General features: G+C 38.2%; 1 protein-coding gene across 4 annotated transcripts in view; it reads right to left on the bottom strand.

The window, feature by feature from the left end:
- ahi1 (Abelson helper integration site 1) overlaps positions 1 to 27818 on the bottom strand; it is a 104522-nt gene that overhangs the window by 17374 nt on the left and 59330 nt on the right. For all 4 annotated transcript variants that reach the window (XM_034919071.2, XM_034005245.3, XM_034005244.3 and 1 more), the window contains exon 22: positions 13931 to 13989. In XM_034919071.2, the coding sequence (XP_034774962.1) occupies positions 13931 to 13989 (59 nt within the window). The remainder of the gene's footprint in view (positions 1 to 13930; positions 13990 to 27818) is intronic.

The raw sequence follows: 27818 nt of genomic DNA on the forward strand, positions 1-27818 counted from the left end.
AGATCAACAAAAATGGCATAGGCTTAAATGTAAATACAGCTGTTTTGTTTAAAGAGGGTGAGAACAATGTGATGAATATTGATTGAAATCATAGCAAACCAACATGAATTGTATATAATTTGTAACACTGCTTGAACTGCTTCCGACCCTATAGCAATTCAAACAAAAAAATATTTGCTTTCTTCTACTTTTTAATAAGACATACTAGAATCAGTATAGTACGCTTATACATTTTTTAAATTGCCACTTTTTCATTTATTTTTTGTATGTATGTATGTATGTATATATAATACATGGATGAAGGCTATATTTGCATCCTGAGCCATTTGAAAAAAAAGGCATAACACCACAGTAGTGACGTCAAAAAGTGATAATTCCTCTAGAGGAAAATATACTTGAACTTTGACCCATTCGACTCCTCGAGACCATCACTTTCAATTCAAACACAAAATGTCTCGTTTTCATTCACATGACAACACCCACAGTACAGAAATGTTCATTAATGATCAACAAAATTAGACTACGTTAAAAAAAAAAAAAAATGATGTAAAGCTGGTACAGTCGTATCTGAGAGAAACTGGGGAGGAACGGGAAATTAAAACAAGGTTAAAGGGCAATCATGCAAATAAAGCTGAAGCACTAACAGATAACGACATAGAACAGCTGTACAGCACTGAAACACTATGTTTAAAAAACTGTACTGCTGAACCTCGTCTTCTTTAATATTAGCATCACAAGGGTATCCATGTATTATAAAATTTAATGGATGGACCTCTTCAGTGAGATGTTTAGATTTTTAACTACTGGCCCCTTGGGCCACGGCGCTAGTGTTTTTACTGGCCTGGAGGCAATTTGATCTGGCCCAATGTATTTATATATTTTTTCATGATGGTTTTTATTTTCAGTATGTTTCTAACTGTGTACGGTAACCAAAGAGAGCCCACGTCTCAAAAGAATGTGGCTAACGAAGCCTTTCAATATATGTTACTTCAGCCATTTAACATGCATACATTTGTGTGCTTGTTGGAAAATGAAAATACTGTATTCAAGATTTGAAATGTGTGGGGCTCCCAAGTGGCGCATCCAGTAAAGGCGCTCCGCGCGGAGTGCAGGATGTGCCCTATAGCCTGGAGATCGCAGGTTCGAATCCAGGCCATGTCACAGCCGATCGTGACCGGGAGTTCCTAGAGGGCGGCGCACAATTGGCTGAGCGCTGCCCGGGTAGGGAGGGCTTAGGTCGGCAGGGGAATCCACGGCTCACCGCCCATCAGCGACCCCTGTGGCCGATAGGGCGCCTGTGGTTCTGCAGTGGAGCCGCCAGATCTGTGTTGTCCTCCGGCACTATAGGTCTGGTGGCATTGCTGTGGATCTGCTGTGCGAAAAATGACGGCTTGGCAGCACGTTTCGGAGGACGCGTGTTCCAGCCGCCGTTTCCCAAGTCGGCGGAGGGGTTGCGAGTGGTGAGCCGAGGATACAGTTAATAATTGGGCATACTAAATTGGGGAGAAAACCGGGGTAAAAAATTGGCGACGACTAAATTTATAAAAAAAAAAAAAAAAAAAAGAAGATTTGAAATGTATGTGTACAAATGATACTCATTTTTTCACAAGCAAACCTGCAACCAAGCTGTTACCATATGGATGGTTTAGGGTCAGTGTAGTCAAATACACAATTACACGAAAATAAAAAATAAAAAAAAGTAGTAGAAGCAAACACGTCTTTCTTTTATTTTTTTAATGCTGACGCTTAACACGTGTTTTGTCAGTCTTAAACCTGTTGTTATTTGCATATTATACGTAAGGACCCTAATTAATTATGTAATGCTTGTAATAGCAACATTCTACAGTAATCATATTCTGTTTAAAAATGTTGCCAATTTTATTGCCTTGTTTTCAGCTAATGTTAAGATCCCTGCTAATGTTGAGTTCCGCTGTAAAGACTGTACACAGCAGCTTCTGCAGCTATTGCTAGCCAGTCGTGAAACAGCTTCACCGGTGAACTATGAATGTGTGAACTGAAATAAAATAAATTATATAGCAAGTGCTAAAAGAAGTAAACCAAACTTGGGTAACATCGAAATTAGAAAGGTAATTTAACATTATGATGAATATAAAGACTGTACACTAAATGTTAAGCAGAACAACACAGTGACTAATAAGAAAAGGCAAGATACTTGGAGTTGGAAAGGAGTTCTTTTTTAACTCTGGACTGCAATATCAATATAAAACATCTACAACCAGTTATCTTTGTTTTGAATTATTTACAGGTTATTGAAGAAACAAAGTAACGTGACTTAGATTCATCAGTACTTTGATGTCAGTACTGTAATTAGTAATGTTAAAGTATTGTAATGTTGGAATGTATTTTCTATTGTTTTGTCTCAGGTTACAATATTTACACTATTAAGATTATTTTATAAATATTACTTGTTAGAATTAAACAGATGTAGAATATTTAGGTTGCTAAAAGATTTTATTTTATTCTGAATACACTACAGCAAAAATGATTATTTGGTGGTTTGCGCAATATTATGCTACTGTTGCTTTAATTGGAAGAGCTACATGCTGTGACCTTTGCTGCTCATTGGAGTTATGTATTTTAATTCAGTGAACAAAAGGAAAAACTTGTGCCTAAGGAAATAGGGTATTGAACGAAGAAATCTCGTCTTGGACATTGTACATTTTGTGAACCTGGCTAAACTTTACCGGCTTACACTGTTATGCTGTCTGCTTGTACACGCATTTGCCTTTTATTCTTAGTAATGTAAGGGACCAGAGTTTGGATAATCGAATACACAAAAACAACAGTATATAAAAAGCTCAAACACAGGATCAACACCAGATTATGCACATGCACGCATAGTGATCGCTATGGAAGGCCATCCGCGCTGTGAGTCAGAATCTCATGGGACAGAAAGGCAAGCGTGTCATTCTGAAATGCCCTTAACATATAGTATATATATATATATATATATATATATATATATATATATATATATATATATATATATATATAATGCACACAGTCAGTACTCCCATATCCGACCCTATAAAATTTTATATCAAAACTGTTGGAAACCGTGTGTGACAAGTAAGTACATTAATTTATTACACACACACACACATTATATCATATATATATATATATATTTAAAACATGGCAATTGATTTTATTCTTAATAAAAGGACAGTAAAATGCGACAAACGTGTATCTGGGTATCGTATATACAAGTACCGACTGTAATTATGTATGTATGTATGTACTGTAAACAAGCTGCAACTCTCTCTGGTTCGTTGCCCCTTTCAAACAGACCCAGAACACACAAACTGGAGGTTTTAAAGCGCTTATGTGTTAATTTTTAATAAACAAACCAAAACAAAAACCTAACTCCTTGTTGGAGTGCTAACTAAACATTTGGAAGATTCCCTTACTAAACACTAGATGGCTAAGCCGTTTATCAGTCCAAAACAATTTTTTTTAAAACACACACAAAACACTGTTAGACACACAAAAGATTTTACTCAGTACCTTTTTTTCCTCTTTCTTTATATACACTTGAGCACACTATCAAGCGGGGTTCTTCACACACAGCAGCCCAGAATAAACTGGCTGCACCCCTTTTAAGCCCTGCACCTGGCATCAATTTACAATACTTACCAGGTGCGGGTGATAATTAAACAATAAAAATAATTAACAATTTAGTTTGGCAGGGAGATTTTAACTCTCTCCCTGCCACAAACACACATTCTTCCTGCGCAGGGATAGTTGCCCTGCCACTAATATATATATATATATATATATATATATATATATAGTAAAAGAATCGCCCTCACCGCGGTTCGTTGCCCCTTTAAAAAACACTGACCCAACACAGAAATTGATTTTTGAAGCGCGGTTGCGCAATTTTTAATAAACACAAAAACAAAATAAACAAAACAAACACCTAGCTCTCTTTGAGCACTAACTAAAACAAAACAGGAACCTAAACTAAACAGGACAGCTAAGCTGTTTACCTGCATCAAAAACAAACAAAACAGCACACACACAACAAAAAGGCTTCACTCTACCTTTTTCATTTTTTTTTTAAATTACAGCTGTACCCACACACCAGCACAGTTGGGCTTCTACCCTCTTCAGCAGCCGCCCAGAGCAGACTGACTGCTCTCCTTTTAAACCCTGCACCTGGCTCCAATTATCAATAGTAGCCAGGTGCAGGTAATGATTAATAATAAAACAATTAAACAAAACAAAAGTGTGCCTTCCACACATGTTTTTCCTGCAGAGAGGTTTTAACCCCCTCCCTGCCATCTCACACATCCCCCCCCCCATGTCTTTTCAAGACACCGGCCATACAACGGCCACCTCCCTCCACCCTTAAAAGACCACCCACCCTCAAGTCCACAAATGTCAATTTTCGCCCTCTTCCACGGGCGGGCTTGAGGGTGGGTTGGTCCCTCCGGCGTTTCCAGGGAGGGACCCAGGACCGGTGAGGAGGGACCCAGACAGCTTGTCCAGGGCGACCATAGCGCGGACCGGTGACCGGGAGCCAGGACTGACAGGCAGAGGCGTGCGCCTGTGGACCTGCGCAGCGACCTCTGGAATTCCAGGTGGAGCGCAGCACGATGCAAGGGGAGCGGAGCAATCAGCAGGGGGAACGCTAGTGACCTCTGCCCCTTGCGTAGCGACGTCTGCCTCTTGCGCAGTGACGTCTGGGATTCCAGGGGGAGTGGAGTAAGGGACCAGGTAAGCGACTGTGCCTGGCAGTGCTGCGACCTGGGAGCAAGGTCCAGCGCAGGGAGGTCTGGGCATTCCGGCCAGGTGTCCACGATGACGGGACTGGGGACATCCCTCTACAATGCCGGACTCACTTGCATGGATGATGGTTCTGGGAGAGGCGGCTCCTCCCCTCTGGGCTCTCGGGACGGCAGCTCCACCCCCTCTGGCTCTCGGGACGGCAGCTCCACCCCCTCTGGCTCTCGGGACGGCAGCTCCCACTTTTGTAGCAGCAGCTCCAGTTCCGTTGGCTCCCGCTCTTGTATTATCAACGGGGCCACGCCCAGCTCCTGTCTCTGCCTGTCCATCTTCCTTGTCTGCTCCTCCTGAGCAGCGGTGTTCTTATTAAGCCTCTCTATTAAATCTTTAAAATCCATTTTTGGGTCTCCAGGGGTGCCCACACTCGCGACCACCATATGTGAAAGAATCGCACTCACCGCGGTTCGTTGCCCCTTTAAAAACACTGACCCAACACACAGAAATTGATTTTTTTAAGCGCGGTTGCGCTATTTTTAATGAACACAAAAACAAAATAAACAAAACAAACACCTAGCTCTCTTTGAGCACTAACTAAAACAAAACAGGAACCTAAACTAAACAGGACAGCTAAGCTGTTTACCTGCATCAAAAACAAACAAAACAGCACACACACAACAAAAAGGCTTCACTCTACCTTTTTCATTTTTTTTAAATTACAGCTGTACCCACACACCAGCACAGTTGGGCTTCTACCCTCTTCAGCAGCCGCCCAGAGCAGACTGACTGCTCTCCTTTTAAACCCTGCACCTGGCTCCAATTTTCAATAGTAGCCAGGTGCAGGTAATGATTAATAATAAAACAATTAAACAAAACAAAAGTGTGCCTTCCGCACATGTTTTTCCTGCAGAGAGGTTTTAACCCCCTCCCTGCAATCTCACAAAAAAAAAAAAAAAATATATATATATATATATATATATATATATATATATATATATATATATATATATATACATATACACACACATACACACAGTCACCTCCAAAATTATTGGCACCCTTGATAAAGATGAGCAAAAAAGACTTTTTAATAAGCTATATTTTATGCTCAAATATATGGGAAAACCATATTATTTTATTCTAATACAATTGCTCAGAGAAAAAGTTTTTTTATTAACAAGTAATAAAAAAAAAAATTCTCAAAAAGATAGGTGTCAGAATTATTGGCACCCCTAAAGATTCCTATAAATAAAATAAAAAAAAATTTAATCTGCATTAACATTCTACTTCTTTAAGTTCATCTCAGTCTTAAGGAACTGTATTGTGGCCTTCCATGGCTTACTGTTTCACTGGGGTATAAAAATGAGGTAACACGCATATGAAATCCATTTGTCATCCATCACCATGGGAAAAGACAAAAAACTCACAAATGAAAAGAGACAAATGGTTGTTGACCTTCATAAATCAGGCAATGGGTACAAAACAATAGCTAAAAAAACTAAATATACCACTTACCACTATTAGGGCAATAATTAAGAAGTTCAAAACCACTGGAACAGTGGTAAACTTGCCTGGTAGAGGACGCAAGTGTATTTTGCCCCCACGCACAGTGAGGCAGATGGTTCGTGAGGCAAAGGGAAATCCAAGGGCCACAGTTGGAGAATTACAGAACTTGGTTGCATCTTGGGGTCACCAAGTCTCCAAATCTACAATTAGACGCCACCTCCATGCCAATAGGCTATTTGGAAGGGTTGCCATAAAAAAAGCCTTTATTGAGAGCAACCAACAAACGTAAGCGCCTGGAGTTTGCTAAACGGCTGGCACTTCGATTGGAACCGGATGCTATGGTCAGATGAGACGAAAATAGAGCTCTTTGCCATGCACACCAGCGGTGGGTTTGGTGTCGAAAGAAGGATGCTTCCACTGATCCTGGGGCCCTTGTTAAGGTCAACGGCATCATGAGCTCTACCCAGTACCAGGACATTTTAGCCAGAAACCTGGTTGCCTCTGCCAGGAGGCTGAAACTTGGCTGCAAGTGGATCTTCCAGCAAGACAATGACCCCAAGCACACATCAAAATCCACAAAGAAATGGTTAATTGACCACAAAATCAACATTTTGCAATGGCCATCTTAGTCTCCAGACTTGTACCCCATTGAAAAGCTGCGGTTTCAAATGAAGAGGACAGTCCATAAGTGCAGACCGAAGGATATCAAGGATCTGGAAAGTTTCTGTATGAAGGAATGGTCCAAGATCCCTCCCAATGTGTTCTCCAATCTCATTAAACATTATAGAAAAAGACTCAGTGCCGTTATCCTTGCAAGGGGAGGGTGCACAAAGTACTGAAAACAAGGGTGCCAATAATTGTGACACTTCTTTGAAAATAAATTTATAATTTGAGAAATGTGTAATTTTGGTTGATTCCATTGAATCATTAATAAAGTCAAATATATCCCACATGTTGGAAAATTACAATATAGCTCAGTACTGGTATTATTTATTTTATACAGTCTTTTTTGCTCATTTTTATCCAGGGTGCCAATAATTTTGGAGGTGACTGTATATATATATATATATATATATATATATATATGGTTACAATGCTGAAAAACACAATGTCCTAGAAGGTCTCAGAGGTGTTCTATGGGATTAACCCTTTGCAGTCCATTTATTAAGTGCATGTCAGGCGCGTCAGGTCCAATTTATTTTCACACGCGCAGTTAATTTTAGACGCGCTGTTTAAAAGTATTTTTTTTCCACAGTCAAACGGGTTTAAAAGGCCCTGCATGTCAACAAAGCACTCACTAGGCATCTCCAGCCCCGCCCCACCCTTTCGTTCGCCATAGCTTCACATATTCCAAGAAATAAATAATAAATAATAATAATAATAATAATAATAATAATAGTCGTACATACCGATCAATCATCTCCTGATCACTCGTTTTATCACCAAACGCCTCAATAATGCGATCCAAGTCATTATTTTATTACTATAACATCTCAAAAAAGCTCTGCAAATGTCTGTGATATTCTCTGGAGCGCTGATGCAGTAACAGCGAGCTTGTTTCCCAATTGGCCAAGCGTCGCCCGGGGGGAGGGAGGGTTAGGTCGGCCAGGGTTCTCGGCTCACCGCGCACCAGCGACCCCTTTAGTCTGGCCGGGCACCTGCGGGCTTGCCTGTAATCTGCCCAGAGCTGCGATGTCCTCCGACGCTGTAGCTCTTGGGTGGCTGCACGGTGAGTCTGCAGAGTGTAAAGAAGCGGGCGGCTGACGGCACACGCTTCGGAGGACAGCGTGTGTTCATCTTCGCCCCTCCCGAGTCAGCACAGGTGTGGTAGTGGCGAGCTGAGCCTAAAAATAATTGGGCATTTCAAATTGGGGAGAAAATAATAAATAATAATTGGCAACGACTACATTTTTAAAAAAAAAAGAAAGAAAAAAAATCAGACCTGCCAACCTTGACATTTTTTTTTTTTGAGAAGCACTCTTTCACGCGGACATCTCGAGGGGTCCAGGGGGCTTCCTCCCAGAACTGTTTCAGGGTATAAAACAGCTAAATGCTACACTCTGGTGAGTTTGAGTATGAATTTTTCAGTAAAAAATAAATAAATAAATGATTAGCTATGATTGTTTCAGTTTAAATTTAATTGGTTTACCTTAGTATAGATGAAACCTTTTTAATTTATACCAACTGAAAATTATTTCAAGTACAGAAAATAGCCATTTTTGTAGTATGTTTGTATTTTATTTACTGTCAAAACATAAATTGAAATGTATAAGCTTCTAAAACAGAGAAACAAAGCACTTTCAAAAAAGGAAAAAAAAAAAGAAAAACTTGTAAATAGTCACTGAGTCAGCACCAAATGTAATAGCTATCCACAAAGAGAGTTGTTTGGAACAGAAAGGAATCCAACAGGTCAAACTGCACTTTCAGATCTTGAATGTTTAGCTTCATAGGTGGCTGACTTGGCTTTCCTGAGCAAGGTGTCACTAAAGGTTTGTGTGTGACACGCTTGCTGCTTCGCTGACATCATGACTTTGTGCGTTACCAGTGAAATTAGCATGTCTGTGCTCAGGCTGGCTCTGTGTTGGGTTTTGTTTTTGGTCACCAAGCTGAACACTCTTTCACAGTCAGCATTACTGTGGAAGATGTCCAAAATGCCTAGCGCGGTAACATTACAGTAATGCCCGATTTTTTTGTTCTGGACAGAAATATAGTTTCCTTCTACAGGATACCTGCTGATCCAGACAGGAGGGTAAAATGGATTTCAGCGATTAAAAAGAGAATAAAAAAAAACGAAAAAGACTGAAACCATTCGTTTGTAGTGAGCGCTTCATAAAAAGTTACTATCAGTAAGCACATATTGGTAGTTCTGATATGACGTTATTATTAGTAGTAGTAGTAGTAGTATTAAGTCCCACTTTAACACGCTTACTTGTATGGCCGTTTTTTTTTTTCATAAATATTTAGCTATACAGTTAAACACGATTACACTTATGCGGGTCAGTGATTGCCAGTCCTTACATAAAATATTTTACTGTTAACATTCATAATGCTACATTAATGATCTTACTGAACTTCAATATAAAATCATAAACCAGCCGTTTGACTTGTTTAAAGCACAATGAAATGGCATGTATCTACAATGTAATTGTACGCTACTTGCAAAGTGAACAGAAGCCTTACGTACCTTAACCACATTAACAATGTTAATGCTTTGCTTATTTTATAAAATTGAATTTTACAGACATCCCTGTATGGTAACAGGTGTTTGTGAAAAACAGGACAACGAGCCAAAAACAGAACATTAAACTTAAATATTGTACTATATTTTTATAATAAACGTTTGTACTTACTCCCTCGCCATTCTCGTAAAATCCTCATTCAGCTGTATTTTCTTTTCATGCAATGCAGTTATCTAAACCAAGCAAGTGTTTTTTTTTTTCCCCCAGACAAAAATGAATGCATAACGAATGCATTAATAATAATTAAAAAAAACAAAGGTACCGTAGCCAGTTTGAAATAATTTCCTCACAAGTCCCAGTACTTCACACTCCTTCCAGTGTGTCCGAAACTGGCAGTTGAAACACATGCGAGTCAGCTCAACAAAGCCTGATAGGCTACAGTAGTGTTATACAAAGAAACTGGGTGGTAGGAATTTGTCAGTCAACCCACGATAACTTTAAAAAAAAAAAAAAAAAAAAAACGTTGGTTGGATCATCAACTAAACTCAAAAGCAGATTGGTTATTCTATCACGTAATTAAACTCAAAACCTAAATGGTTAATCTATCTTGCTTGCCTTGCCCTAAAGCCGGCCCTGACGTTAGATGCAACACTTTCTCTAACTACAGGCAACATCATAGACGATGAGCGAAAAAGTAGCGGATACGCAAAATGCGTAGAGGTTAGCACGTCTGCAAAATGAATAGAACCTATACTTTGGATAAGTATCTTTCACACGACAAGTGACGCAAAATAAATAGGATTGAATCCTATTTTCTTTCTATTTGTTGTGCAACAATGAGGAGTTGACCAATCAGAGAACAGCTTCAATGCCCATGGTCCAGCAGGGTAAAGCAGTATCCAGAATGACGGAGGAAAAAATACCCAGAGCTTTAAGACAAAGATCATTGCAATTATAAAAAGATACAGATTTGAAAGGTAATATATGGGAGTACATTTCAAAGGAAGTGGATAAGCCTGGTATGTATGATATATTGCCATATATGTGTGGAGCAGTGGTGGAGTAGTGGTTAGGGCTTTGGACTCTTGCTCGGAGGGTTGTGGGTTCAATCCCCAGTGGGGGACACTGCTGTTGTACCCTTGAGCAAGGTACTTTACCTAGATTGTTCCAGTAAAAACCCAACTGTATAAATGGGCAATTGTATGTAAAAATAATATGATATCTGTATAATGTGAAATAATGTATAATGTGATATCTTGTAACAATTGTAAGTCGCCCTGGATAAGGGCGTCTGCTGAGAAATAAATAATAATAATAATATGTTGAAATACCGTCAGAGAAGACACACATTATTACTACATCATGTTGACGAATATGTACCAGTCTTGACCACAGTTTTGTCAATAGCAATGTTTAATAGTTTTATAGATCTGCCAGTTTTCAAATCTGTCGCATTGCCTCTGTGTTGTTTTGTTATGTATGGTCATACATCATTGCTGCGAAAATATCTGGTCTCCCAGTGAAAAACTGCATCGTGGCTGGTGTGTGGCGGCCTTTTTATCGTCACAGCTCAGTAAGTGTGTTGAGGCGTTCTGACAGCAGACCAATGAAACAGTTTCAAGCATTAGGGGAATCTAGGAATTGTGGTTTTACTGAATCTTTTTGTGTTTTTCCAGTAACATATCTAAATTATCTAAATTTAGAAACAGATTGGGTGAGATAGGATTTACACCATAACACATGGGTGTAAACCATAACGCACTCCTAGGCTATTTACCATCACCCCCCTTGGCATACAGGGTTTGGACTGTATCTGAACATCCCATCATATCTTATTGCTTTCTTAATTTATATTAAAGTTAGTTGCAGCAAAAATACCCATGCGGATGTGGCAAATTATGTTAATACATACCGGTACTATAAGAACATAAGAAAGTTTACAAACGAGAGGAGGCCATTCGACCCATCTTGCTTGTTTGGTTGTTAGTAGCTTATTGATCCCAGAATCTCATCAAGCAGCTTCTTGAAGGATCCCAGGGTGTCAGCTTCAACAACATTACTGGGTAGTTGGTTCCAGACCCTCACAATTCTCTGTGTAAAAAAGTGACTCCTATTTTCTGTTCCGAATGCCCCTTTATCTAATTTCCATTTGTGACCCCTGGTCCTTGTTTCTTTTTTCAGGTCGAAAAAGTCCCCTGGGTCGACATTGTCAATACCTTTTAGAATTTTGAATGCCTGAATCAGATCACCATGTAGTCTTCTTTGTTCAAGAGATTCAATTATTTTAGCCTGTCTTCATACGACATGCCTTTTAAACCCGGGATAAATACTAGGGGTGTGCAGAGAACCCATTACTCGTAATCATACTCAGAAACCAATACTTGTGCGGATACTCATACTTGTATGGCATCATCTGAAGTGGGCAGGGCTAAAATCGGAAGAGCTGTTAATATGCACCTCTGGCACTGATTTTCATCCAGAAAGTGACTAGACAGTTGTTTAATGTTTATTTAACATGAATTTTAAAATCCTAATGTGTCACTAGATTGGCTATGCTAATTGCTCTTTGCTTCTCTTAACCAGTAGGATTTCCCTGCCGTCCAAACTGATATACGCAAAGCAGGTGACTCTGCGGTGGTGCAGCATTAATATGCAGCATTAATATCCAGGGTCCAGAGCTAGATGAGTGCTGTGCGTGTGATTTTATGAAGTGAGCGCGCAGCAACATAACAGACACGTCGCTGGTCCCAGCAAAAGTATAGGTCCTATGTCTGCCCCTTATATGAGAAGTGGGTAAACGCTATATCGCCCAAATTAGAAGTAGGTAAATGCTGTTTACCTGCGTATACCCTCGACTACATCACTGCCTACAGGCTGTTAATTACAACACCATTTCACAAGCTATTGTAAAGTGCTTGAATAACTTTGACGTTAATTTTGATCATGTCAGTGCATTTCTCTCTCTATTTGTTGTTAATAATAATAATACACAATGTATAAAATAGTTTCATGCACATTTCGTGAAATATGATACTTAACCCATGACACTGCTGTGAGTTTAAAAAAAAAAAAAAAAAAATACAATCCATAATTTTCACAGGGCCTTAATTATAATACACTGGAGATCAAATAAACCAAGCAGTTTATATGGTCTCTTAGTTTATGACATCACATAAACCCTAGATGGAATTATTTTCCTGTAACTCACTGAAGCCCATCTATTATTCTATATGTACTTTAGCAGCCTCACCTACCAATCACTGTGTTATAGGGTGCTTTTGACAATTCCCCCGGCAGCAGAGCGAAACGGAAGGGCGACGGTGAAATTCGACCTGCTCTGGTCGGTTTAAAATACAGTGTGAATTCGCCTCACGTTCTTGATAAGAGTCATGCTTTGTATAAAATGTGTAAGGATCAAATTTGAAGAGCTCAAGACTGGGGCTAAAATGGTTGCAAATGCAAAGTAGTAAAGTTTTTTTAGGCGTTAGGCGGATTTGGCGCCTGCAAAACAAAAAAGCTGCCTCCCTTTAAAAGCACGTGTCAATATTTATGAATGAGCTATGACGTCGGTCTGTAAGGGGAAAACACGCATTTATTAAACTGAGGCAACAACTGTGTTTAGAGCCTTGATTTGTAATTTTGTTTTAAAGAAATGTATTTTAAGAATAAACAGGAAAAAAAAACGAAAGTAGGTCATGAAGCTCACTTGACCAAAAGTGCTTTACCAGTGTTATTGCAAACACTTGCACAAGCAAATGAAACAACTGTGATTTTTATGTTTTGTGCTGAATTTACTGTATCGTGATACATATTGTATCGTGACCCCCGTATAGCGATATGTATTGTATCATGAAGACATTGACGATACCCAGCCCTAGTATGGACATAATTAAGAACCTTTCAAAAAGTCTAAAACCCCCAAATAAACCAAATATGAACAATACAAATCATTTTTGTAGAGTACATCCTTAAAAAGTACGATTTAAAAAGTGGATGTATGTAGAAGTTCTGACAAAGTGACAACAGCTCTCTTCCGAAAGCGTTCACAGGAAAAAATGACCATAATCATTACAGATATTTGTTTGTGCTCATTGCTCAGCACAGACCTAATAAGCATAAGTATTACTGTAGTAGGCTTACATTTCACTTCTCATTTGGCCCTAAAAAAAAAAAAGTCTGCTTTCCTATTTTTAAAGTCAGCTTAAACCAGTTGATTTGTGAATCTGTGCATGATACTCCTCGGTATGCAAGATCCCCCCCTGCCACTTCATAATGCATAGTAGTACAGTATATTAAAAATGCCAGGTTACGCAAATTGTAGGAATCTAAAAGGAATGTTAGCTTTACTGAATCCAGGTCTCCTTTTATCAGCTAGTTTCTCAGAAGAGGTTTGTTTGGGGGTATATAATAACCTGTAAACCTGTATATAAAAAAAATAAAAATTAACAAACCACACACACACACACACCAACAAAAAAAACAACTACATTTCTTACCGTCTGCAGTCTGAGTGATGGTGCATGGCTAAAGCGTTGTCCTACTGGGCTGAATCCACCTGCAAAAAAATACATAATAAAATGAAGATGTTGCCAAGGGATACTACACATATATCAAGTGAGTTCACTCTGAAAGCCAAGCAAACCTCTTTGTGGAAGAATGCTGGTAAAGACCATGAGAGGACCATCTTTGTCACGGTTAATGCTGTACATCTTGTAGTTTGTAAAATACTGTAAGGGGTCTGAGCATTTGATGAAAGTCTGTCGCTAGGTGAACTAATCCTTGGCACAAACGGAAGGTAACGGATTACAACTATTTTCCATAATTAATCTTGCTTGAGAATGAAAAAAACTCTACTTTAGTGGCCACAGTTTTATTCTTCAAGCAGAAATAAAATAAATGAAAATACACGTATTAGAAATTACTTCCTTATTTATTTGTCTGAAACATTAACAGTTAATGATATATCCGTGTGATCATCTGACTTCCTACCACAAAATATCTTCTTGTCTGTAATCAAAAGCTTAATTTAAAAAGTACATGTTCTACGAGATGATCATTTTAGACCTAAAAGGTGAGATTTTTTCTTTCTAGTAAGAACATGAAGTTACTTGTGTTTGTTCTCCTAATCTGGCAGAAAAATTAAATATGGCTGCTTCTGATGGTAGTTACCAAGGCAGAGTCTTTGTTAAAGAATAACATATGGATAAATTGTTTTATACAACAAAGATTGAGATTGAGCAACAACCCGTTTTCATATTCGGTGGTCCAGTGATTATTATTATTTATTTTTTTACCATGAATAACCAAATTGAGGTTGGATAAGTACAAGTACAGGAAGCCATAAAGTATTGTTTTCTTAAAGGAGGGGTAAGGTGTTACCTCTTGACAATTTCAGTTTCAGATAGTTGCTTCATCACACATTAATGCTCTCTTGAATCAAGCCTTTTAGGTGCTTTATTATCCCTGGCTGGGGAAGTTGTGGACAGCTTCTACTGTAGTCACACTTTATACAGTAGTTGTACATATAGTTAGAAAGCCGCTTATCAGGTTGAGATTAAAGTTGCTTTGGATATTCTTAAATACAAAGAGAATCTGGGGTATATAATGGTGCATCTGTACATAGCTCACAATTACATTTTTAGTGCTAGAGAAGGACTAATCAAATTGAAATTACATTTCTTAAAGGTTACAAAAACAAGCAGACATTATTTTTTATAAAATCCCTAATTTACACTGTTTTCAGTTGGACACAGCGTGTATGGTTACACATTAAAACCACTGTAAATATACTATTTCAGTAAAAAAAAAATTAAAAAAATAAGTTTAAGAACATAAGAAGGAGGCCATTCGGCCCATCTTGCTCGTTTGGTTGTTAGAATCGCATCAAGCAGCTTCTTGAACTATCTCAGGGTGTTATCAACTGGCACCGTGGCTATGTAAAACTTATTTGACCTCCGTATCAAATGCAAAATATCAATTTTGTAGTAAACTACCACGAATTACAAAGAAGCGATCAACACAAGTTATTTTCTTGTGCTATCAGCCAACCTCAGTCACAGCACAATGGCAGTCACAGTCCAGAGCTTAAAAATAAATTTAAAAAAATGGCAGTATACAGTACCAAAGTAAGATTTAAAATCCCAGAAAGTGAAAGAACTGTGACTCAATGAAATGTGAAAGTCCATGTACTGTATTAAAATCATATTTAAAAAAAAAACACAAAAAACTATGGAATGCAAAAATATAATAGTATAATATGTATTATTAAAGACAGCAAGTTAAAAAACTTCTACATACATCCACTCTGAGGACACCTGATTTTTAGTCCCGTGCAAATCATACTTTAGTACACATTGGGCTTGGTGGGTGGCTTATTCTAACTTCTTTTTATGGTTCCTTACCTGTGTGTCTGTTCAAATAAATTGCTCTTTGGAGGGAATCATACACCCAGTGCTTTCTTTTTGAGGTTATATCATTTGAAGCCCTAAGTAGAAGATTATCATGCATCTTCACTTTCCAATCCATCACAGAAGGCATTTGTTATTTGGCATTTTTGCCATCTTTGGTACTACACACCAAACACAGCACCTCACATTGACATAGCAATAACAGTACATCGCAAGGCTAAAGAACCATAAAGCAAATTGACCACAACATTGGGTTGGTGTTCATGCAAAACATTAGCTGTGTAACTCACTGCATTAAAATCGTGAAAATGTGTCTTAGGTTTGAAAACCAAAAAAATGCCCATTTTGATTACCTAACATTTATAAATGGTGATGACCTAGAAAAAGAATGTGTGTCTTTTATAAAGCTTGTTTCAAGGGAATTCCAATAAAAATAATAATTAATTGATACAAATCATTGACATAAGAGGTTGAGCTACCCCTTTAGTCCACTTGACTTGATCGGGAATGACCTAGAAGTAGATGAAGTGGCTGGTGATTAAAGTCAACGTCAAGAAAATCTGTCTCGTAAATACAGCTGCTATATTATATGCTTGGCAAGTCGGGCCCCTTCTCTAGAGGAACACAATGGCAACATGTTTATTCAAGAACCAGCTAGAATGCTTGTGTTCCATTTTCAAACCATTATTAAATGTACACATTATGTGATTAGAAGCACAAACAGGAATCTGATCCACACATGATGAGGTATTTGGATGAGGATGAAGGGAAGGCACAGGACTTATTTTTTTAATATCAACTCAAACAAAAAGGGGCACAAAACCACATTAAAAGACAATTCAATTAGCTTTCTCCAATATCTTGGCCACATGACCCTTGACAAGGCTTAGAGGTCTCCATTACTTCAGTTACAAGTTAATTATCTTCCTCACTTAAATCTGATCAACATCTTTTTTTATTAAGCAGATTTATTAAATATGCTTTTTTAAAATAAAAAATAAAACACATGTTCTTGGGTGGCCATTGTTTATTTAATGATGAGTAGTCTTTCCATTCTACTTTTACATTACAACATATTTTATAAACCTTTTTTTGTAACTTTACTTACAAAATGTTCTAACCACATGCCAACTGTTTTCACACTTTGGAAATAACAGGCATTTACTAGTACTGAAAGCTTTTAATCAAACATGATTAGGGCTGGGATTTAGTCACAGTGGTCGCGGGTGTCACGGATTCTGGGACTTTTGCTAGTGTCCGTGATTTTTGCTGATGTGCGTGACTTGTGGAGATGTCAGTAAATTGTGTTCCATCTGTATGTGATTTTATTGGAAAGTGTTTCTCATTAACATTAAATTTTGTATTTAAAAAAAAAAAAAAGTTTTTATCGTTTATTAATTTGAATAAATATATTTTGAACTAGCTCCGCATCGTACTTTGCTCAGGAGCCGTTGCAGCCCTTGACACTGACAAAAATGAGAACTTTTTCTCTCTACCACAATATTCCATTAAGCCATCAAACCTCTCAATGTACAAGATGCTGTACCAGAATAAAATGTGAAAAGAACAATGAACTTGTACCACAATAGATGAAATTGGTGACTGCAAGTCTTCTTTTTATAATTGAATTTTTGCTGTCCTTTTTTTTTGGAGAAGAAAAAAAAAAAAAATCTGAATCAAACTAAGCTAAATACTTCTTGAAAGTTATGTTAACCGTTCGTAAATTCAGTGTGTGTGTGTGTGTGTGTGTGTGTGTGTGTGTCTACTATACTAACTGCCAGCATTCGCTGTGGGACATACATTGAACAGTTTTCTCTTTTTAATTTAAATTATTGTTCCACTTGTTGTTTAATTGTTGTATGGTTGCACTTAATTTAGTGTACATGTTTCTTGTCTGTCCCAGACCATCTTTGTTATCCACATGTGTGTATTTCTCGCCCCCAAAGTGTGTTACGCTTCCCGTCTGCTTACCCTTTCCCATTTACATTTTTACTCTCTGCTTAGTTCAGCGCTTATAAATGCTACTGTTAGTTAGTAGTCACTGTTACAGAGCAAATAAAAAAGCAACACATTGAAGCTCCATTTGCTTGTCTTGTCCTTCTTTGCTGAACCAGGTGCCACAATATGCTTTTATTAACGACAGTTAATTTTTTTTTTATCCCTGTGACTTCGTTCTCCTGCTGTCATTTTCTCGTATAACCACATTTTCTGTGACAAACTCCTAGTCCTAAACATGATCAATGAAAGTGCAGTACCTAATAGTTTGTTGCCTGGTTATTGAATTGTATTGAAGCTTTCCCATAGCTATGGTGCAAATTCTTAAGAAAAAAATATAAAACAAACTTTGAGGTAAAAGATTCCTTTGAATTCACCTAACAACAACAACAGCATATTTTCAGTACCTAAACCAAAAAGCTGTTTTTTGCACGCACATTGCCACGACAAACCACACTGTTCAAATCTGTCTTATAATATTGCACAATTATGTTTGTTCCAACTCTAAATATGTAACTGAATGAATTTAAAAAATAAAACTTCAGAATTTTTAACATGATAGAAAGTTTTTTTTGTGTATTGTGCTCTTTGGTGTACTTTCTGTTTTTGATCAGTTATCAGAGTTGGACATAGAGGTTAAATTGTGAATTAGAAAAGCAGCACAATAAAATAACACTCAATTAATCAAGTACTGCTTTTACACATTTTTATGTTTCTTTCTTATACAAACTAAAATTGTTAGAGACAATTGTCTAAAATGTCACAGACCTTAATGCTCACTAGTGTGGAATTTATAGAGATTTCCAAATACCATTTATGAGGTTATTTGTTTTATATTATGTACCTATGTGCAATCTAATATACTTCATGAATTGCATTTTTTTTGTACATGAAAGTGTTCTCACAATAAGCATGCAGCTGCAGGACCTTGTTATGCAAGACACAAACGGATGTGGCCTGTGCACATCCCACACTGGACAGCCCCACTATGAGTGAGTCACCTCTGATAATAGGACAGTAGTTTTCAGTCTTTAAGGCACAAGAAGGTCCTTCTGAGTCTGTAGCAGGTGGTATGGTAATCAATTAATAAAGTTTTACTGATATTTTACTGATATCTTTTCTATAAAAAGGTGTTGAAAACATAGGTAAAATCAGTGGATAAGATAATCCTGTTATCTGTAACATTGGCAAGATATTTCTACAGCTTAGAAATATATCAGATGTATTTGCCAGACATGAATACACAGGAACCCAACCCCATTGCAAGAATATTTTACTGGTAGAGGAGGCGGAAGTGCATTGAGCCAAGGAGTCTAGCAGGAGATCTTAAACTTTCATTGAAGCTGAGAAACAAATTTGTGATCGTGTGCATGTCATTTATGGTGCATTACATTTACAACTTGGACCTGAGCTGGCTTAGGGTCGATCAGATTAAAAAGAGTTTGGTGGCAGAATTTAAAGTTTCCCCTTTGCGCAGCCGCGGGTCGGATGTGAAAAACCCCTCTGGATTTAGCAGGAGCCAGTGGGCCGGTCTCTGAGGCTGCTGGAACCTTGGCCGCCAGTTTGCTGCTGGTCTGCGTACTGGAGGAGGCCGCTTAGGAAGCAGGCACACCAGCTCTTTCGTAAACTCTCGTGCAAAGTGAGAGCGCTGCAGCATGTCCTCCACTGCAGGACCAAAAGTGTGTCCCGGAGTAATGGAAGCATCTAGCAATGATGCCTTACCCCAATCAGCCACTCTTGCTTGAGACAGCCTTGCGGCTACTAACGCAGCAAGGTTCCTGCCCACCACCTGCCCGTTCAACTTAGAGAAAGGGAGCATGTTCTTATTAACCAACTGCAGCTCCTCGAGCTGTTGTGGTTTGGGTCTGTGGCTCTGGGAGAGGAAATTTAACAAACAGTTCTGGAAGGCTACCAAGATGCTGTTGTAGTTACCCAGCCATGCGGATAATGCACCGGCTGAGTAAGCCCTCTTGAGAATGGTCTCTGAAACCCTGCACTGTTTACTTGGGCAGGTAGCGTCTTTATTCAAAAGCGCTAGTTTTGGTGCTTGCGCCAGTGAGACAATAGCGGCATCTACCAGAAGAGAACGTGAAACGGCAACCGCTGTAGCTGGGAGACCCCAGGATGAGTGGACCTCAAAAAGAAAGTCTGGGTGCACTGGGGGAGACACCTGAGAGGGAGCAGGATTGAGATCATCCTCAAAGATTGACTGTTTCCGCATCTCATCTAAAAGGCATGGAACCTGTAAGGCACTAGTGGCCCTCTTCATCAGCAGCATAAGCTCGGCTGACAAGGAAAGATGCTCTATTGGTATTGTGCTATCCGAGTCTACCTCCTCGGGGGAACTCTTGATAGAGTTCTTGCTGCCATTCTGCGTCTGTTACTCCCTGCTGCTCTAAAAGGCACAGAGCGAGTAGTTGGAGCACTGCACTCACGCAGTAGCTCGGCTAACACGGTGCCCTGCTGGGAGACTGCTGCCCAGAGCTTCAGCTGCTCAGAACTAACCAATCTATGAGATCGGTGGCTCTTTCTTCTCCTCTTCTTATGGGAAGCAGAAGGAGGAGAGAGAGAACTAGAAGATGAGGAAGACCGCGAAGGTGATCTCCTACATGAAGCTGTACTGCTTTCCAGTACAGTATACAGTACTGCTGTTTGGTCAGCGCATGCAGCAATGCAGCTTATGTAACAGGCAATAGCACTGTAATAAGTTAAATGGGACGGGTCACCCTTACCAAATCCGCTGGTACTGGACCAAGGATGGCACTGTTTAGCTTTGGTTACTCTTACTAAGCACTAGTACAGTACTGTACGGTATGGTAGAATTTGTATGGTATACACAGCACTGTACACACGGTATGGTGCGGTGTTAACGGTGCAGTACACTTTTACGGCGCACATGGTATGGCATACACGGTGCAATGCACACAGCACAGTGCACACAACACGGTACCCATTGCACAGTAACCGGTACACAGGGAACAGTATGCAGGGCCGCCATCAGGGGGGGCCAACACTGACAGTTGTCTCGGGCCTGAGCTTTATTTATTGTTTTAATTGTATTGCCAAAAACACATCTCCTTAAGTCCTGGAAATATTTTCTTATTCTACACCAAGGTTTTTTTGCATTCAAATCATACCATAAGCGTGAAATGTTTTTTGTTTTCCCTCCCTTTCCTTGGCTGAAAAATGGTTTGCTCGAAACACCTTTATCTCTGATAAAAAAAAAGAAAAAACTATAAAAATCTGCGTTATTCCGCAATTAAAATAAAAGGCTAAAATTGAGCCCCCACCATCACATTATATGATAAACAAACAGTTCTACTGAATAACAGTTAACACAGGAAGCATTTATTGGTACTCTCTTAAATTCTTAGGAAGTTACACGCTCACCAGCGCAATCACTAATATAAACAAACTTAGCATTTTACTTTAAAACATTACAAATACTTCTGTATAATAATAATAATAAAAAAACACTATAAATAGTATTCATACCAGTTTATCTCCGAGTTAGTCTTTGTTATTTGCATGGCTATTGCCAAACTCCTTGGGGGTGATTTTGATTTTGTATTGTTTTCTGCACGTTTAAGTAGCTCATTCAGTCATAACAATGCACTGGATACTGAAGTAAACTGCAGCTACGTTTCAGGATGAATGTGACACTTACAGTGTGAGATTCTGGGATCAATAAGCTACTAACAACCAAACGAGCAAGATGGGCCAAATGGCCTCTCATCTGTAAACTTTCTTATGTTGTTCTTATACCAGTTTACATACCAGGAGATTGTCATCTCCTGTCCCACGTTTCTTTACAGTTTTCACTTCAAAGTATTCTGCACAATACTCATTTAGTGTTTTCCTCTTGCACATTTTTAAATCTAACAAGTAACTGTCACCGTATATATAACAAAAGCTTACCTACACCTTACACGCTAATTTCAAAGTAGGTGCATTGAATGACAGACACTGTAGCTGGCAAATGAAAGTACACAGTTGGTGCCGGTCTGATGATTGACAGGCATTTAAACAAATGAGAGCATTCTAGCACTGTTTAGGCAATGAGATCTGTCGGAAGAGCGTGAAATGACATTGACAGTGAAACCACAACAGACCACTGAGTTGACTGACAGCAACGCCTAGTCATTCAGCGCGGAATGGAGACAGGACAGACAGTAAGTATAAAAACTTCACAAATTAGAGATGATTTGTAAATGATTATTTTGGGAAGAAAATAAAAAATAAAGCGTGTGGTTTTACCAACGTTTATCCTATTTAAATCTATTTCAGGCAAACTCATTTTTTGGGAATTAGATGTTTAACAAGCTTTACCGATTAATATCAAAAAGTAGCAAGCCTATATATAAGTGATGATACTTATCTGTTCGTAGATCTCTCCCACTTTCAGGCTGGTGAAAGATAAAATGATGACGATGTTTGTGTCAGCAGTCCTTTTATGCCCTTTGGGATGGGCACGACTGCATCACTGGCACTTTGTGCAGCTTTGATATGTATCTTATCCAGGTTATGACAGTCTTTAGGTTAAATACCCATTAGGTAATGGTTACATTTCGTACTTGATAGGGAAACATCTGCAACTTTCAATTGTGTACATTCTCCTCCCAGAACTCAAGTTTATTTATCATATACTAACAACGCATCACGGTACTATCGAGGATACAATTTAAAAAAAAATAAAGCCTTTCATAAATCAAAAGATTTCCTTCTAGGGGTGAACATACTCTTTTATTTAAAAGTAATGTGCTTTTGGACCTAAAGCTAGTGCTTCTAAATATGATACATTTGCATCACGGCACTTACGATGATACTCCTTAATCAATTTAAATGTTGTGAGACAGCAGGGAGGGGGTTAAAGCCTCCCTGAAGAAAAAGCATGTGAAAATGCACCTTTGTTTGAGTTTAATTGTTTTGGTTTATTGTTTAATTATCCCCTGCACCTGGGCGGTAATTGGGAATTGGGACCAGGTGCAGGGTATTTAAGAGAGGCACCTAGTCTGCTCTTGGCTGCCGAGTAGAAGGAGGCAGATGTGGTGCTCTGCTTCTGAGCAGTCCTGAGAAAAGTAAGTGCTGTGTTAAGCCCGTGTAGTTTTGTGTTGTGGTGTCAGGTAAACGGCTTAGCCGTCCTGCAAGTTAGTCAGGGAATAACCTGTTTAGTTAGCGCTCCCAAACGGAGTTAGGTGTTTATTTTCTGTTTTGTTGTGTTTTTTTTATTTTGCGTTTAATTAAAAAAATAGCGTCAGCGCAGAAAAATCCATTCCTGTGTGTACTGGGTCGTATTTTTAAAGGGGCACGAACCCGTGTGCCCGCATCTCATTCACAATGTATATACTTTATTTTTCAAACTTCCACAAGCTTGCGGCTTTATTTTTCAGATTGTATAATTGTTAGTGCCGTGATGCATATAATTAACCAAACGCTATCTATATTCAGGTCTGAAAGCATGTTACTTCTAAAAACTTGTTTTCTTACCGACTTTACTGTAATGATTTTTTTTTTATTTCAAAACCGAACATTTACTCATAAATGACACATATCAAAATCTGATCACAGGTTACGTTTGTAGATGTGTGTGAAAAATAACATTTATGACTAGTTTTGTGGCAACCAGTATCCTACATAAATTACCATGTTTAAACATCCTTTTACATTATAAACACACATATAAAAAGCCTGTTTGCATTTTGGAATCCTCTGCCCCTGTCCCTCTCATCGTTCTGTCAAATATATTTTAGGATTCTGTTGTCAGAGTAAAAATTCCAACATCCTGTTCCGTGTGCCTGTTTGACAGACAATGGGGGTGTTAGAACAAGCCTCCCCACCCCCACCCCCGGAGGAGGCCACTTTTATGACGGCTGCGTTTACACTACAAAAAAAATAAATAAAAATAAGGTGCCTCAAAGCTGGTGAAAAAATGGCTAGTGTAAACAGGGTATTAGCCTCCCAAAGGTTAACCATCAGATCAAAATGTATGTATGTATGCAATAAGTCGGGGCGTGGTGATATTGGAGTATATCACACACCATGATGTGCCTTATTGCTCTTATAAAATGGGTCAACTAACTAAATTGGAAAAAAAGTAAAAAAAAACATTTATTAATAAAACAAAAAAGTAATTTTTATTAAATATCATTTCACCTAAAACTGACCTAAGAAAAAAATATATAGTTCCATGTAACTTTTCATCATGACACAGCACAAATTAGTCTGCCTAATCTAAATCATGGAGACCCTTCCTCACAAGACCTGCAACAGTATCAGGTGACAGTGCTTTATTCTGTTTTTTCAATCGTCCTTTGGTATCTGAGGTAGTGAGGTATCCATACCAGATTTGTGCTACTGCTTCACAGTGGCGAGAAAGACGTTATTTGCATTATGGAATACCCGGTTACTTATCAAACTGACTTTGCACTTCATGGCTGGACAACGTGGTGAACTACACAGCCTGTTTTAAAAGAATGCAAGGTACAGCAGAAGAGACGATACCATCGTACCTGGACGAATTCATTTGGAGAGAAAGGTACGTCAGGAATTGTCAAGATGCATTGATAAATATTCTGCAACAGATCACACAGCTGTGCAGGGGATGGGATCAGAGGCAGGCAGACGAAGAACGGACAACCAGGAGCAATGGCAACAAAACATTACTACCGTATTACTTCGAATTAACGCAGCACTTGAATAAACACCGCTCTCAATAAAGAAATGTAAAGTTATTTTTTTCTACCCCTGCTCAAAAAATAAATAAAGAAACATGCAACTCTTGCTATGTACATGTGATGCCCCCGAAGAGACTGCAGCCTCAATCCAACATGTAATACAAACTAATGTACACAAACCTTAGTAAGCAAATTTATATTTCATGGTACAGTCCCAAAAGACAACCCAAGATGAACTACTTACAGCACAGCAGTCCTTCAAGTCTTTCTTTCTTTTTTTTTCCCCCCCCAGCAGAGTTCAGTGCCAACACAGCAGGGGATAAAACAAAGGCTGTCTGTTTACCTCGCCCTCAGCTTGGATGGTGAAAACTTAAACTCAGTGGAACTTAAAGCTCTGCCAGTCACTCTAACCGCTATCCAAAATCTGTCGAAGATATCTTTGTTAAATTGGAACTTTACTCAGGCCTGTACAAATATATATATATATAAAAACTTGCTTACTATCAATGACAAGATTTAGTTTCGGTTTCTCTTACAGAGAAATTACAAACAAGCAGGTAAATTACAATGAGAAAAAAAAATAACCGAGTAGGATATATTTTAGTTTTAACAGCAATCAAACCGATATTCAGAGGTAATATTTTTTGTTATGAAAAACAACTCCACCCCATAGCAACCAATACACACTCCTGATTCGCTGGTACAGTACTCCCCTGACCTAATAGGCTCTTGTTAACTGTCAGTAAATGTACTGTATTCAAGCCCCAAAAACACACAAGAGTATATTGCTGCAGATCGGAGCCTCTCATGGAGCCGCTTCTAAAATGCCTTAAATCATGTAATAAAATATTGCAGCATTTGTAAATCATAGTACTATTAATAAAGGCCGCCCTCGTTTAAGGGCCAAATTGAAGTAATACGGTATTTATTTTCAGAATGGGAAAAGGAAACACTGTAGTTCATGGAGAAGGAGCAGAGATCGATCAGAATGTTCAGTTTTAAATTGATTTGAATACTTACTTTTGCTTTTTTTCCCCCACTACTTTATTCACTGGTGTTCGATTCAGACTCATTCAATATCTCATGTACACTTCGGTTTCCCAAAAAGTCAACATTTACATAAATCTCGTCAGTGTATTGCGATTAATTCCAATATGTCTGCTTTTTTTTGTTTGTTTGTTTGTAATTCTAGCACCGTATGGATATCGACCAGTGATTTGCCTCTTTTTTGAAAAGAGCTGACCCATAGTGATATCCTGTAATAGCAATACCCCGATATGACCTGTTTTGACCAATCAAGATAGAGTATTTAAAATATCAATTTTATAAATATATGTATGCATGTATGAATGAATGAATGAATAAATGAATGAACGGATATGATGCATTTTGTTATGCCACCAAAACTAATATAAAAAACTGTAGTTTCCTGCTTTCAAAGATGTTTTACTGACTACAGATTTAAAGAGGCAACTGCATATGACTTGTTTTCTGTATATAACCCCAATTTAAATTGCTGGCGATTACCCTTGCTAATGAAAAAAAAATTCCTTGTTCACAATCAGCGTCATTTACAAATACTTTACCAGCACAAAAATGGAGGGTGCAGTGATGAAGGAAGCAGCCTAATTGATATACATTAAATGACTTTGCAACCAATCAATAAGTCAAAATACTGCACACCCTAGAAAATTGAATGATTTTGCAATGCTGGCAACTTCTTTCCATGCTGTCCCAGACATTATATAGGCCCTAATAGATGTGGAGACCGGCGGTAGATAGAGGTGGTATTGCTGTCCCCAGGCATATTCTTCACAAGACTTAACATGTCCTAAAACTAAAATAGTAAACTTAAAACGACTTCAACTTAAACTGCTTGATGAAGAAGACAAAAGCCATATGGCAAGCCAGAGCTGCAGTTCCACCTGCTTTAGGCAGGCCCACTTAATTTGATATGCAAAAGTACTGAGGATAAGCAAATTGCTATCCACTGCCTATGTCTTTCATGTCTAATATTTGTCATCAACCCTGATCAGTAACATCATCTGCCAACTGAAACCATAAAAAATGTATTTACTGACTGAAAACCCAAACATTTAAAACACCACAGCCTATACGTACTTTACTCACTCTCACTTGATGTTTTAAAGGCAAGAGTTTCTGCAAACCCACACAATCTTCTGGAAAATATAAATCAACTTCAACTTGAGACACTAGCCAACCACAATAGCTGCTGCCTGCTATTCTGGCCTAGTTTCAGTGTTAAGCTAGCAGGTTTAGCAAATAAAGGAAATTCTATTCCTATCAAGTGACAGTACTTGGCTGTAACACAAGTTTGAGTTCACAAAATAACAAACTTATTAATAAAAAATAAAAATAATAAAATAAGGTTCTACCAAAACCTGTATTTAAAATTAATGGAAAATGGTATAACAGTGGCTTTTATTTTTGTATTAAATATCTCTTAAATAAGAGGGGAGGGAGGTTAAATGGTTGATAGACTTTTAAGCTAACCTTATTATTTGACTTGTGAATAACTACTATACAATTATAGCTTTGCGATAAATTATCTAAATTGACTTCAGAAACATAAAAATAACAAATTGCTCTTAAAAGGGATAATTTATAATTATGGCTTTTGATTTTCGGTTTTAACCGATAAAAACCAGTGAAACACCCGATACAAAACCGGTGTATAACCAATAAACACAGGAAAACAGTGGAAATGGTTACTCAATTCATGTTGACCACCCCTTTCCCATTAAATAAAATAAATAAATACATACATAAATAAACCCACCCCAACTACTGAGTGGCAGCACATTCTTACAATTCTACTGGAGACTCTGTTTGAGAAACGAGATTGCAATTAGGAAATGATACTTGTTTGCAGGATTTAAAGCTGTATTACAGTTAAGATACAAAGGATTTAAAACAGAATTGCAATTGTAGTGAAATGTAAAAAAATGCTTACACACAAAAACCCCAGAAGAATGTGCCTGTGATCATAAGGATTTCGTTATGTAAGACAGCAAAGGAAAGAAGGTACAACTTAAGTGTGCAAGTACTGTCGAGTTACTACTGTACATATTTTGACACTCAAACATTTTGGAAAGTAACCGTAAACAATAATTTTTATACAGTATTTAAAAAGCGAAAGCCCAGAACAAAAACAATTTACGTAAAACTCAAATACACACAGAAAAATGAAATTAATAAAAACCAAAAAACAGAAGACCTATTTATAATGTAATACTAGTCCCAAATATAAGAAGTCGATGACATAACGGTGATCAGTGGAGATGCTA

The sequence above is a fragment of the Acipenser ruthenus genome, chromosome 5 (genome assembly GCF_902713425.1).
Source record: "Acipenser ruthenus chromosome 5, fAciRut3.2 maternal haplotype, whole genome shotgun sequence".
NCBI lineage: Eukaryota > Metazoa > Chordata > Actinopteri > Acipenseriformes > Acipenseridae > Acipenser > Acipenser ruthenus.